General features: G+C 41.7%; 2 protein-coding genes across 7 annotated transcripts; one reads left to right on the top strand and one right to left on the bottom strand.

Annotated features, from left to right (window-relative positions):
• Positions 1–5,225: 5,225 nt before the first annotated feature.
• Positions 5,226–9,680, bottom strand: dcun1d4 (DCN1, defective in cullin neddylation 1, domain containing 4 (S. cerevisiae)). 4 transcript variants are annotated; one of them, XM_029500861.1, is made up of 11 exons: positions 9,613–9,680; positions 8,235–8,305; positions 8,070–8,109; positions 7,777–7,891; positions 7,495–7,583; positions 7,279–7,349; positions 6,589–6,680; positions 6,314–6,422; positions 5,781–5,885; positions 5,523–5,625; positions 5,226–5,413 (listed from the first exon to the last, which is right to left on the bottom strand). In XM_029500861.1, the coding sequence occupies exons 1-11, from the start codon at positions 9,629–9,631 to the stop codon at positions 5,358–5,360; spliced, it is 870 nt and encodes a 289-aa protein (XP_029356721.1). In that variant the 5' UTR covers positions 9,632–9,680; the 3' UTR covers positions 5,226–5,357. The 4 variants fall into 4 exon arrangements, with proteins under 4 accessions (XP_029356721.1, XP_029356722.1, XP_029356720.1 ...); XM_029500862.1 differs by having other exon boundaries at positions 7,777–7,864; XM_029500860.1 differs by lacking the exon at positions 9,613–9,680 and adding an exon at positions 8,632–9,605 and having other exon boundaries at positions 7,777–7,864.
• A 1,425-nt stretch (positions 9,681–11,105) lies between these two features.
• Positions 11,106–14,377, top strand: ociad2 (OCIA domain containing 2). 3 transcript variants are annotated; one of them, XM_029500542.1, is made up of 7 exons: positions 11,106–11,305; positions 11,373–11,457; positions 12,640–12,693; positions 12,805–12,852; positions 12,958–13,114; positions 13,912–13,983; positions 14,281–14,377. In XM_029500542.1, the coding sequence occupies exons 1-6, from the start codon at positions 11,210–11,212 to the stop codon at positions 13,973–13,975; spliced, it is 504 nt and encodes a 167-aa protein (XP_029356402.1). In that variant the 5' UTR covers positions 11,106–11,209; the 3' UTR covers positions 13,976–13,983; positions 14,281–14,377. The 3 variants fall into 3 exon arrangements, with proteins under 3 accessions (XP_029356402.1, XP_029356401.1, XP_029356403.1); XM_029500541.1 differs by having other exon boundaries at positions 13,909–13,983; XM_029500543.1 differs by lacking the exons at positions 13,912–13,983; positions 14,281–14,377 and adding an exon at positions 13,616–13,847.
• Positions 14,378–14,466: the final 89 nt, after the last annotated feature.

Here is a 14,466-nt window from a genome sequence, read left to right as displayed (position 1 = left end):
TCAAAGTGCAATCACCAGACTCTGATTCATCTTCTAGTAGTGACAGTGAGGATGACACAGCTGATCACGTAGTGAAGCAGAGACCAGTGAGGATGGTCAACACACAACTGCAAAAATCTCCAAAAATCCAGCATGATTCAAATGGCCGCAATATCAAAGCAACATCGCCAGACTCGGATTCATCCAGTAGTAGTGACAGTGAGGATGAAGCTACAAATTGGACAAAGAAACAAGAACAAGGAAAGATACACATGGGAAGGCTTCCAAATAAATCATCTCCAACTGTAAGTCATGACTCTGATACAACATGGCCTTCGCTTGACCTTGAACATATTCCTAGAATCAAGAGGCGTCTGGATATCAAAGCAACATCGCCAGAATCGGATTCATCTTCTAGTAGTGACAGTGAGGATGACACAGCTGATCACGTAGTGAAGCAGAGGCCAGTGAGGATGGCCAACACACAACTGCAAAAATCTCCAAAAATCCAGCATGATTCAATTGGCCGCAATATCAAAGCAACATCACCAGACTCAGATTCATCCAGTAGTAGTGACAGTGAAGATCAAACTAGAAACATCATAAAGAAACAAGAACAAGGAAAGATACACATGGGAAGGCTTCCAAATAAACCATCTCCAACTGTAAGTCATGACTCTGAGACAACATGGCCTTCGCTTGACCTTGAACATATTCCTAGAATCAAGAGGCGTCTGGATATCAAAGCAACATCGCCAGAATCGGATTCATCCAGTAGTAGTGACAGTGAGGATGACACAGCTGATCACACAGTGAAGCAGAGACCAGTGAGAATGGTCAACACACAACTGCAAAAATCTCCAAAAATCCAGCATGATTCAAATGGAAGGTGGCCAACTGTAGATCTTGAACACATTCCTCATATTAAGAGGCGCCGCAATATCAAAGCAACATCACCAGATTCGGATTCATCCAGTAGTAGTGACAGTGAGGATGAAACAACACATCAGAGGCCAGGGGAAGTGGACATTATACAAATAATGACACATAAACAAGGGGAGGTACAAAAATCTGAAACATTAGAACCAGACACAAGATGGCCTCAACTGGCTCTCAGTCTCCCTAATGTCAAAAGGCGCCTGGATATTAAGACACATCAACCTCCAACTGAGATATCCTCCAGCACTGATGAAAGTTACACTGGGTCCACAGACCTACCACAGAAAGGGAAGAATGAAAGAACTGATGTGAGGATTACATATCAAACAGGGACAAAATTTGATAAAAGTGGCCCTTCTGTCAAAAGGCATTTGAATATCAAATCCCCACCTAAACCAATGGACTCCTGCTCTAGCAGTGACAGTGAAAGTCCTTGTGAGAGTGGCGAAGTCGAAACTGGAGCATCTGCCATGTCACAGGCATCAATTAAGGAGCTCAGAAGGTTCCCAAAAACCTCTGGGATAAACATTTCACACAATCCAAGCACAGACCATAATATCAAATTGGAAAAGTTTGCAGTTATTTCAGATGATTTGGGCCACAAACTAACAAATAACATCAGCACTGCGCCAGAGAATAACTCAGAGCTTCAGTTGCGCTGGGCGAAAATGAATCTCGGTATCTCCCGCTTCAGAAAGCGTCTTGAAATCACATCACGTGCTCCTGTACCACTAAACCTGCCCCCATCACCTCCACCTGACTCCACCCTCTCTTCCACCAATAAAAGGGAAACTGCAAGTAAAAGAACTCTATTACAACAATCATCCTCAAGCAGCAACACTGAGACTGACGTTATTGACCACAGTGTTTCCGACCTGAGTCTTGCTGTCCCACGCTATAAGGGGCATTTCACAGAACGATCATCCGAGGCAAATACTTCCTCATCCTCCTCCAGTGACAGTGAAAATGAAGTGACAGGGTACACTGTGCAAAAGAGCGGCCATGCATCAAATATTTCAGGAATGACAAATCACGATTCTTACATCACTTATAAGCGTACAATTATTAAATCTCCATTGCCACTTCAGAGTCCAACTGTGGACAAAGCTGAAACAGCAAGTGCTGCACAAGTCAGTCTGTCCCATAATGGTGGCAACAGAAATGTGTCTCTTACCTCAAAGGTTCCTATTATGACCTTTGATGATATAGTAAAGAAGAGAATGGAGCAGTCCAATACCACCACAGATGGAGATCTGCTGTCAGACATAAGGAGGACTAGCGTTGGTCATCAACTGGGCTTCCCGTCCTCACAGCCGGATCTATCTGCAGAGCTGCCTGACTCCTTCAAATTCTCTCGAGATAAAAGTAGTGAGAGATTAAAACAAGACAGCAGGGCAGTAGATCTGAACCTGATACATGAAAATGCATCTCTCCATGACAGCAGATTTTCTCTTAAATCCGGCAGATCTTTAGAGTTTGACAACTCAAGGGCCCGCACAGATGAGATTTTGAGTGCTTTGTCTGGGGACAGGAGGGAAAGAAAAGGGCTGAGTGCCCTTCAAGCCATGTCGTCACTGAGACGAAAATGGGACACAGAGGATGGAGATAAGGGTGTATCACCTCCAGTCAATGACCATGATCCACAAGGTGACACCAACAGGATTGAGGAAAATATCAAGCCCCTGCCCAAAAGGCCACAAACACAATTACAGACTTCATCTGCTTTAGACGATGTGAGAGGAGCAGCAACTCTGTTATCTGCTATTCCCAGCTACAAAAGCCACAACTTTAGAGATGTTGAACCCCCACAAGAGGCTCCCCCTCCTATTCCAACAACACAGCCACCCCGATGAAGCATTTGGATACACATGGAGATCTCCACAGAGGAACAAGAACTGGTAACACAGTGGAAATGAGGATTAATCTAACCTAACTTCCCTTAGAGCGCAACCTCGCTCTAACTCAAATCCTGACCCACTTTTTTTAACAAGCATGACCAACATTGTTTAATACCAAAACCACTGCATCCTCAACACTGATAAAAAAAAAAAAAAAAAAGGTTTTGTCTTATACTATTGAAATGGATTTTATGTCAGAAATGAAATGTAAATACTACAAATTTATTGGAATGGGTTTAGAGCTAACTAGAGGCCAAATAACTTCAGTGCTTCAATTTTTTTTTAAACCACCTGTCACTAAGATCTGCTGTAATGAATTTTGCAAAACAAATTAGTATTCTTGCCATAATTATATTAAACTTTTTTGCTACTTCAATAAATCCATGTCTGAAGAATGATCTGAATAATTTTAAATTGTCTTCATTTGTAGATATGAGTGCATTTAATAAAACAGGAATGAAAGTAAGCCAGTAAGTTAATAAACCATTTTATTTATGTATATAGACATAGGTTATAGTGAAAACAGACATGTAGACACTTACATCGTTTACATACATATATACAGTTGGGACAAGGCTGTTCATCCTCCTGCATTGTCATGGGAGAAAACTCTATACACAGATCTCTACACAGTATTTGGTAAGCACTCGAACAACTACCCTGACCTTAGATTTTATGCTGATGGTTGATGTCATAATGACAAAAAAGCTTTTGCTTTTAGTCTGCATTGGATTTCAGTCACACAGGAGCTGATGTATATTATCTCAACAACAGATTTCAGTATTGATGTGATTTGTGAGTGCAAAAGTTGCAAAACAAATTACGCACTTCAAATAAATAAAATGAGATCCATAGGTAAGGAAGTGGATGATGGGGTAAATGCAGGAGGGAACTTCTGTTCCACCGTGAGGTTACAGGTGTGTTCCAGATCTTAATAGACATGATCATGTTGCAGAACAGAATTAATATAACATGATCATGAATATCAAATTAAGCACAAAACACTTGCACAAATTCCTGTACAAAACAATAAACGTATTTGAAAAATGTTTTCAAAAAATCTCATCCACTCACCAAAGGCTCTGTTGGAGCATGCATGCAAATATTAAATCTTCTGACAATTCAGCATCACACAACAGCCAAAGACAAAAATTTATACATGTGTTACAAGAACATTATACTAGGCGAAAGAGCATGGCATCATCACACAGTTCCAAGCTGTCAGTGCCCATTGTTTTGATTACATCCTACGGGTGGTACAAAGCAACGCTTGCAAACCTACCTTACTACACAAGCCAAAGGACCTCGTCCTGAGATGGTCACTGGTCTTCCACTGAGTGTGTGTGTGTGTGTGTGTGTGTGTATGTGTGTCTGTGTATTGTGTGAGACACTGTGGTGGGAGATATGCTACTAGGAAAAGACCTGAAACTATCAGTGGACTAAGGAAGACAAAACATACCACATATCAAGACAAAATGGACACCAACTAGATCTATGTCAATTTATAACACAGCCCAAACATTTTCAACTCATCCTGAAATAATCCCTGACCACTCAGTATGTCTGTGTGTGCAAGTGTATGTGTTGTATGTGCTCTCACACGTGTATATACATTTGGATTTGTTGGTACATGTGTGGGACACACAACGTGACTTCCATGGTTTGAGGCACAATAATACTCTTACCTACACAACGTAGATACATCAATTGGTCATCAGACCAATAAATGCTGATCAGAGCACTAGTGGCTCACCGCTGTACTGTAATAAGAGTTAGTAAGCAGCAATGCTTGTTTGGTGTTATGAGGTCTGAAACTTTTGTAAGGGTTGAAGCTTTAAGCATTAGCTGGAGGAAAACTAAACAAAAAAAACAAACAAAACAAAACAAAACAAAAAAAAAACTGGCACAGATCAATAGTAAACAGCACAGGTAGAAACCTGTGATCAACCATTTGACACAGTGTGCTTCTTGAAAAATCAAACTCAAAATATGACAAACAATAGTTAGTGCTATCTGTCCAGAAAAGCTCAAGTTCAAGTTCATTGCACAGATATATAATATTTAATGTGCCAGGCCAAAGTGAACCTGTTTAAGACTCAGACACAATGCATGAATGGTCATTTCTGTTGGTTTCTCTGTGCTGAAGAGAAGGGGTGAGAAGTGGTTCTCCCACATAATACCATTTTGCTTCCATCATCCATGTATGACACCGTGTTATCTAACACAGACAGCAATATGACATGTCACAGTGAGAGAGAGCAATGCCACTGGGGATTGCCGCAAGCTTGCCCACTATGCACCTTCAGCAGGGAACATAGCTCCACAATGGCAGCCCTCTGCATCTGCGCAATGGGTAGAATGTACCCAGACTACAAACCAATCGCCCCCACCCGAGCCCACCCACAACCCGAAACCTCCTTTACTAGGAAGCACCCACAGTCGCTGCTTTACCATTTTGTATTGTTTACTTATTGGTTGTTGATTCTCATAGTCGTTGTTGTCACAGTTGTATGTTTTTCCATTTTGCATTTTGCTCTGCTGCTATGACATCTGTCTTTCCTTGTGCCACTCCACAAATTCATCCAACAAAACAGGCCCTGGGCAAAGGATACAACAAACATAATAACAGATTAGAAACAGTCATTTGTGTAACATGCCTGTAACAAGATGAAGCTCACAAATTTATGTGTAGAAGTTTTCACTTACAGGCACCATCCTCATCGTAGTTACTGAGGTCCAGGTTGATTGTCCTACTGAACTCTAAAACATTGCACCACTGGTCTTTGTTGATGACTTTGTACTTGGATTGCTGAGGAATGAAAAATGAATGCCATACATTGACAAGACACCGAAACCTTTTTGGCTACATCTACTCTGTCTATGGACTTAACACAATCTTATATACAAACCTCAGCTTTGTTTTTGGTAAAATGATGAGAGGCCAATTCTTAACACGACACTTACCTCTAAAAACTGATTAAACACAGGAAACAGAGGCCACGTCTTTCCCAGGAGAAGCCCTAGCATGCACTTGGCTGTGTTCAAATCCAAACTCCTCTGATCCTTTTCCTGCTCAATCAAAACACCCAATGTTTCATGAACTAAATGGAAAGTATCAACGCAGGAGTTTAGCAAAGGAGGAGATATCAATTCACACTCATTAATCCTCCACCCACTGCCATTACTGTTAAGCAATTCTAAACAATATTATCACATTCACTGCATTATGTTGGCACTCAGTATTTGTATTTCCAATCTCTCTATTTAGAAAATTTGAGCGATGTAAATAGGCAACACACATTCTAAGTGGTTTCACCTCTAAGTCAAAGTGAAAATTTATCTTGACCTACTCAAGATATTAAGGCTGGTTTGTATGCTGGCTTGAGTAAGACTGTTTCCTACAGGGAAACTATTCAGCTGAACTGCGTTGACCTCTTTTAGAGATGTTGTATGTGTGTGTGTAAGCTTCCTTGTAGAAAAGATGTTTTGCGACTCACCCGAGCGAAATCAAAGGCATATCTATAAATGAGTTTAAAACTGGTGCTGTCGTTTAGGACAGATCTCAGGTAATCAAGTGAGTTCCTTAGCCTTTCTGTGGAGTCACACCTGAAAGCAACAGAGAATTACCATAGTAAATAAACTGCACTTCACCAGAAATATTAATGAGAATGACTCTTGGAAAAACATGACTTGAGCCAAAGAAAATACAGTAAAGCACCAATCAAGCTTAAAAACAATTCAGTAAAAGACAAAAAGTAGAAAAGTGACGCACTGCAGTGAGCCCATGCCTCTCAGCCACTCCTGGAGAGTAAAATATCCCATACTCTGGGCATCCAGCTTCCAAGCAAGTACCAGCATTACCACCTGGACACAAAGACAACAACTTTTACAGCCACAGAAATCCTTTAACAGATGATGTGTCAGTCTAGATGATTAATCTGCCTGGTGCACTGGCAAACACAGAACAACTGACCTCAGTAAACTTGGAAACAAAGATTGAGTGCAATTAGTGACACTGAAATCAAAGAAAACTGCACATTCTTACCAACAAATGTGTTTGGGTTATTTTTATGCTAAGGTTATAAATTTAAACCTCAGTCTGCCTTAAGATATTTTTAACTTTTGGGATTTAAAAAAAAAAAACACAGACTGACCAAGCATTACTCAATGGATAAGATGGATGTTATCGAGCATTCCATTAGATCGGATAACCTATATCCGAAAGGCTGAACAGAAAACATGAAAGTCGTTCATTACCCATGCTGAGGATTTAAGTGTAACAGGATTTTGCAAGTATTAGCGAAAAAGACAAGATATTAATCTCCTATAAAAGTAACCAAAGTGGAAAGGCATGTCTCCAATGACTTGCTTTGTCTGGTTTGCAGTAGGACGCAAACAGTGACCAACATACAAGCAAAGTGACTCCATATAGATGTAACCAAACTGCATAAAACCTACTTACATTCTCTGGCTCGACACCAATGTCCTCACAGAACTTCTCCATGCCCTCTGGACCCACCACATCGTCACATCCTATTTCACAGGCAAGTTTGAAGCCACATATAACATTAATTCCACATTTGGAAATGATGGCATTGGTTAGGGGCTAAGTAACATAAACCAAGATTGTGTGATGAGGGGAGTGTATACAGAGCTTTAGAAAAAAACAATGTCTTACCTGCATATTCATAGAACCACTCCAAGCATCTTTTACTAGAAAACGTTTCCTCCTCACGAATCTGTGCTGTTTCATGTTTCCTGAAAATGCTACAAATGTTAAGAGAGTTTTACTCTCAAGCTAGGCAGCAACAGTATGGTATTTTAAATAGGTTCCTTCCTGTTGTAATTGCAAACTAAAGCCGTAACACACATATACCCTTGCCCTGCATAACTAAAGCTGACACTGAATTATAGCCTTGTTACTGAGGTCGTTTTTTAATCTTTAAAAAGGAATCAACACCTGTCCTGGCGACTTTTTTTGGCTGACATGTCATCTCCAGCAGAGGGTCTCCTCTTTTTCCTAGGAGGCATGGCTCTAGAGCAACAAGCTGGAAAGGAAATGGAAGAGAAATACACTCATAATGCAGATTTTCTCTGAGTTAACATCTGTTCATTCATACATGTTCAAAAATCAGGTGGTTCCATTTGGAGTGACACAACATTTACTATATGATATGCAAACAAAAAATCATGACAGTGGCACCAGTGTTCTATGTTAACTATTAAACACAAAAGCGCCAGCTGAAATATTACCTGAGGGGTGGCTGTCCTGTCCAACGTCTTCTGTCAGGTTCTATCAAAACAGATTTATAAAAATAGCACATGCTTATGAGGAGGCCACATATAGAAAAGGCGCATGCTTACATATATGCATACACACAAAAATAAGACATGTAGATGGAGCCTTTATGTATTTACCAGCCTGTGTAAGGTGTGGTGGATCTTGTGGATACTGGCCAGTGTAGTCAAGTGGGAATTCAGCTGAAAATCTATGTCCACAGAGAGTAAAGATAATATCAAAATGCAACCCAAAACGTGACACACAACTTCCTACACATAACTTGCATGCTTGGTACAAGGGTAAAGGGTGACATCATCATAGCACCAACAAGAAGACATGATTTGAATTATGTGTCATTTCCGAAATCAATGAAGACTTTTCAGAGCTCAAAAGACCTTCGGCTGATTTCTATTTTCAAGGCTTACGTCCCAGAAACGGGCAGGAAAAAAAAAACATCTCACACGGCTCAGGGAGTGACTCCCTGCATTCCTCGAAAGACGTGCAAACTCGACTATGTTTGATCGTGCACGCTACCTTGTTGCCACACATCATCTGTGCATTCCCGTCCAAAAGCTGTCATCTAACACCGACGCTTTTCGCGTATGTCCAGCCGACAAATCCAGGTAAAACAACACACCGCTGAGCAGATAGCGATAGCTGCATACCTAAAATAGCAGTGCAGACGCGCAACTTGCAGAGTTTACAAAGTATCTGGAGAGTTGGGCCTATGGGCGTTGTAGTCCATTTCTTTAAAGGTGCCATTGAAGGCTCACTTTCTGGTTTGGATAGTGAACTACATTTCCCAAGCCTTGACAAAACAACTATTTCTTTCAGATCCATCTACCCCCAACATCTACCCCATCTGATTGAATGCATTTCACACTGTTTAAAAGAAAATCTAAGATTATATGCATGCTGGCACATAAGCGCTGAGTGGACGTTTTGCAGCAGTATACGAAGGTGCCGCAAAGCCCAACAACACTGCTGCAGCAGGCAATGAAACATGTTTTACACAACTGCGTCACAATTTTCATTCTCTGTAATAGTCCGCAGTTGACCAGAAAATTGACCGATTTACGATGGCACAGCGCTGATCCCCAGCTGAAGTTGAAACACGTAGTGGGCCCCCGTGGTAATGAACATAAAGACCACAACGCACCGTTTGCCTCAGAAAACCTTCTGGGTTTAACTGACATCGGCGGCATTCAGCCGAGCTCGGCGACGGCTGCACAAAAAACCACTTCTGGGTAGCTGCCGTGCCGAAAGTAAACTTCCCCACGTCCCAAACAACTGAAATTACACCGGCTGTCCTTCCTTTGTTGTCGCCCAAGACAGCACTAGCAGATACAAAGAAACCAGCAAATAGCCCGCAATTCATGCGTTATCACCAAAGCCTCCGGGAGCAGGAGCTCCAACCAAACGCAAGGCGGCTGTGAGCGTCTCGCCGACAAACCCCGCCGCGGCCGGCCGCGCGGGTCATTTGCTGCTGAAAGCCGCTATATCGCTACTACTTACTTGCCGCATCAGAGTGCATTTTTATGAAACATACAACTGTCTGTGGGAAGTCCGCAGACCGGCCAATAGGCGGACCTTGTCAGCGCAAACCACGCCCGCGGACGGTGATTGAAACCGAGCCGGCTCGGTCTCCGCCTCCGTCGGCCGTCGGTTGGCCGGCAGCGGTGTCATGTCACGGGGAGGCGGAGGTGGAAGTACTCTCCGCCTGCACACACGTCTTATTGGTGTGAGTTCCCAAACAGGCTGCCGTCCGTCTGTTGTTTATTGGCCCGCACGTTTTTATGAGCACGTCGATCATCAGGATTTCCTCGTGCAAACCTTGAGACCAGCCCACGATGGCATCGGATTGGTCGGCTCAGTCACGAGTCGACCTCCCACCGTAGGCAGCGTTGGTTCGTTTGATGTTAACCCGGGGAGGCGGAGGTTGTTGGCGGCGGGTTAGATAATATCTAATTCACAGGCAGTACGAGCACAGCCAATGTTCCCTCCATGTGACAGCCTTATCCTCTCTACCTGCTCACCGGTCTGTGTCGGTCCACGGAGGTCAGCCTGACACAGAGGCTTCAGTCTGTGAAGCAACTTCAGCAAACGAGCCGGTGGTCAGGTGACAGCCAGTCCCCCCAATCAGACAAAGGGAGCAGATGCATCGGACCGTGTCTCTCTGGGCCTCCCGGTTGTCTTTTAATGCGAGTTCAACTGATCTGGCTGGTGTGATTCTAAATAACTGGCCATCGAGCTTGCTAAACAGAGCACCCCGTCCCCCTGAGCAGTTTATACAGGCTGCTGTGTCCTCCTCTGCAATGGCTGTGGTCTTTGTGATCAGTCTCTTCTGTCGTACCGGCCTGCAGGACCAGAGCTTTAAAGTGGGCCGTATATCATTGCAATTAAGTCCACCGTGTCTATCTAACATAACATAATTTCCTTAAATATGATGCTTTTTTTATAGATTGGAAGATTGAGCTCTACAGTATGATTAAGTTTTACTTCTATTTATTACTTTTTATCAAAAAATAGCCACATAAATGTCATCCCACTGTTGGCAGTGTGTTTTGAAATCGATGGAAAAAATGGATAGATTTCCATTTGATTTATTAGCACTGATTAGACCAGTTGGAATTTGCAGTGCAATGCAGTTATTATCAGGAATAGTAAACCATTCTTTGATTTAACTTCCATGTATAAAACGGTACTTAAAGGTATGTATGGATGGATAGATTTACTGTGTGAGATTTTGGAGTATGCTTTTTCCTCTGGACACATATTTCACCTGTCCTCTCCTTTGCATTCACATTTCTATAAAATATTCCATTAGTTAGTTAATGAGAAAGTATGATCAAGATGCTTGTTTGTCCAGGTGAATGGGAAACAACATTTTACCAGCACAAACAGCAGCTCGAAAGAAACTCTGAAAGAGTGCTTCGGCTCAGAAATGAACCGGGCCTCTTACCGTAGTCAGCTGGGCGGAGTTAGGCGAACTGACGAGGGGGGAGCAAATACAGCTGGCCCCAAACTCTGGAGCTGCGGGGGCAAGGTGGGACTGAAGTGTCCGAGAGAGCTGCTGCAGCTGGCGGAGCACAGGCCAGGAAGTTTTTCCATCATGAGCTCTGAAACAACCGGAGAGGTGACAACAGTGAAGACAGAGGGAGCAGCAGCTGATTTTACTAATCCAGCTCCGAGGGAAGTTGAGAGGAAGGTGAGAGGAAACGCAGATAATATAGGTGGTTGGAAAAGTATCCTAAAATGTCCTCTGCGTCCTCAAGTGTCCTGTGACTGACGACCTCGTTCACAGAAATGATGTGAGAAAGATTTGGAGAGAATGCCAAGAGGAAAGCTTCTGGTACAGAGGTACTGTCATGTCCTTTTGCTATCATGCTTTTTAATGAATTCCAATTTATGAGTTATAAACCACAAATCCTTGGATGCAGCCATAGTGGGACGGGGATCATTTATCAACACCTTGGCCTGTGACATCTGTGTGTACATTCTTTGTGGATAATCATCTCCTGCCTGTTGCACCATTGCTTCCATAGTCTTTTCACTTTTTCTGTTTTTAAGCATTTGTAATGACTTTGGTGAATGATCATGAACACACTAGTGTATGAAATTGTTAGATTAAGCTCTTGTTTGGGTGGAGCTGCGATGGGAGTGTACTGAAAGTAAACAAATCCAAATTCCCCACTGAAGGAAAAGGACCAGCTTTAACAAATGGAAGTGAAATAACAAACGGCAACAGGGGTATGCCTTTCGTGCACACCCAAACATGTTGTGGTATTGTCAGACTGGAATTACTGTACTAAATCAACAGCACACAGGACGTAAAATAGCCAGGATTATAAACATGAAATACTGGACCAAGCTATTATTTAAGATTCATCTATCTTCTACCACTTTTCCATTTCCGGGTCGGGGGGGGGGGGGGGGGGGGGGGGGTCGGAGCCAATTCCAGCTCACTCTAGGCGAGGGGCGGGTCACCCTGGACAGGTGACCAGTCCAGGGGCAACACAAAGACAGGGACCAAACATGATGTCTTTGGACGGTGGGAGGACACTGGAGTACCCGGAGTGAACCCATGCAGACACGGGGAGAACATGGAAACCCCACACAGAAAGACCCCAGGCCGGGAACCGAAACCGCAACCTTTACACCAAGAGGATATATTTGAATTCCAGTTATGAACGGATATGTTTGGAGTTGTCCACTTTCCATGAGACAGGACAGGGCCTATAAAACAGATCAAAGTGCAATTGTGTATAACTCTGCAGTACAAATGAGGTCCATGAGGTCCATGATAGTAGGTGAATGTGTTTTGCCAGGTGAGCAAATAAGAGGAGTGTTAATCAATCAGATAAACTTTGAACACCTTTCACCGGTCACTACAAAGAAAATTGTGAATGATTATGTAAACTGCAGATTAGTTATGTTTGAATCTAAAACTTTGAACACTTAGGGTTTTGTCTTTTGACAAAGTTGTATGAAGGATGTTATAAATCAAACCTATTACACAGCTGTCATTATGTCTTTCCTAAGCTCTTCCCATCTCTCTGGGCAGCATGGCTGTCACTGGTGGCCTGATCTACAATGGTAAAGCACAGACTTCTACACTGTAATCTTTCAATACCATATGACACATGTAAACACTATTCATTTTGTAATTGTCTGATTTGGTTGAAGTTAAAGTTCATTTCTATACAGGTATTTGGAAGTCAGCAAAGCGATTTGGTCCCTTTCCAAAACTAGCAGGTCTGTATTGTGTAATATAATGGGCGTCATTCTATTAAAAGTAATGATTTAGTATATCATAAATCCTCAGCAAGCATTGACCCAGCCGTTTATTTATTGTTTCAGTTGCTGCCGTCCTTGGTTATGCAGTAGGGAAAGCTTCTTATGTTGGAAATTGTCGAAAAAAGTTCCAGGAACTTGGTGTTGGGGACGGACCGGGATTTGGAATTTGGTCTAGGGGAGGTCACATGGGACCTTTCAGTAACTCTGGTCATGGACACAGGTAGAGAAAGAGCTGAATTCAAAGATTTTATAATTGCATTACTGTGAAATAGGCTAATTTTTATAGAAATTTGAGTAATATTGTGTGTGAGTTAATGATATGCCAATATTCTGTTAAGGGCAGGAAAGGTAATTAAAGAAAAGGTTACCTTTAAACGTCTTTTTTTTCTTTTAGACTTTTCTAGTGTTTCATTTGAAATTGGTTTATTTTGATATCCAAAAAAGACACATTTTGATTTTAAGTACACAAAACCATCTCACGATAGTTTTACACCTTGACCTCGAGGGTTCTCTCTAGGCAAGAAAATGGCAATTTGTGCCAGTCTCTGATCTTAGCTGACTGACCATTCACAATTGCAGCTGGTTGTATTTTGGCACTGTAGCTTTGTAAAACTCAACAATAAATGCAAATTGAGATGGTTTCTCAAAGAGACTAGCCAAAAGAAAAAAACAAAAAACAAAACTTCAGCCCCTGGTCTCTGATATTACTTTCCTACTGAAGGCTGTGCAGTGATGACATGGCTTCGAATTGAATGATGTGTAACATTCCCTGGAAACAGTCCAGTGACAGAGCAAGGTGAACTGTTGGCATTTTTTCGTCGGTTTAATGATAGTTTTGCAGTCATAATACAGAACTTAGACCTGCTTAACAACAAAAAAATGAGTCTATAATAATTTTACAGAACATTTTATTCTCTTTTATATGTTTATCGATGAAATTTGAATTCTTTGGATAAAGAGAAATGATTAGTATTTTTAGGCTTCGGTTTATCACTCACCAGAACGTTATCTCAGCAGATCCTGCAACCACGTGTGTGAAGAATGTAAGAAATCAGCTCAGGCTGCACTTTCAAAGGGATAAGTCTAGAGGTAATATTTATTATTTGTTGCAAGCTATGAAGAAATATAGTCCACACAAACCTGGAAACATTGAAAATTGAGAGATGAGTTGGTGATATGTCTATGACAAGCCCATGCTAAGTATTCACCTACATCTAAACTAATGGATTGTTAAGAAAATGCATCAGATTTAAAAAATGTAATAGTGAAATATTTATTACAGTATTTGTGAGTTCTGGTTTCTTTTTCATTTTGGAGCTTTGTGCATAAACAAATGCATGATAATAAACTGAATACACTGCTCAGTTATTCTTTTTCTATTTTCAGATCAGAACCCCACAGGATGGATTGTCAGGACTAATGTAACTGTCAGTAACAGTTTTTTTCCCCAAATGTTATGAATAAAAGATTTGTCTAAAACATATTTTCATGTGTTCTGAAATCTTATACCACATATCCATTCAAGTCGTATGAAGCACAATGTGCCATTAGAGGGCGCTACTACTCTTTTCA

This window comes from Echeneis naucrates, chromosome 4 (genome assembly GCF_900963305.1).
Source record: "Echeneis naucrates chromosome 4, fEcheNa1.1, whole genome shotgun sequence".
NCBI lineage: Eukaryota > Metazoa > Chordata > Actinopteri > Carangiformes > Echeneidae > Echeneis > Echeneis naucrates.
This window is presented reverse-complemented; position numbering and strand designations above follow the sequence as displayed.

Bases quoted from the DNA above. Each gene is read 5' to 3' on its own strand.
- ociad2 (XM_029500541.1), top strand. From the start codon at position 11,210: ATGAGCTCTGAAACAACCGGAGAGGTGACAACAGTGAAGACAGAGGGA. The intron at 11,458-12,639 runs GTACTGTCATGT...GTCTTTCCTAAG, and splicing joins GGAAAGCTTCTGGTACAGAG to CTCTTCCCATCTCTCTGGGC. The intron at 12,694-12,804 runs GTAAAGCACAGA...ATTTCTATACAG, and splicing joins TGGTGGCCTGATCTACAATG to GTATTTGGAAGTCAGCAAAG.
- dcun1d4 (XM_029500861.1), bottom strand. The intron at 8,110-8,234 runs GTAAATACATAA...CTGTTTTGATAG, and splicing joins ACCACACCTTACACAGGCTG to AACCTGACAGAAGACGTTGG. The intron at 5,886-6,313 runs GTGAGTCGCAAA...TTGATTGAGCAG, and splicing joins ATGCCTTTGATTTCGCTCGG to GAAAAGGATCAGAGGAGTTT.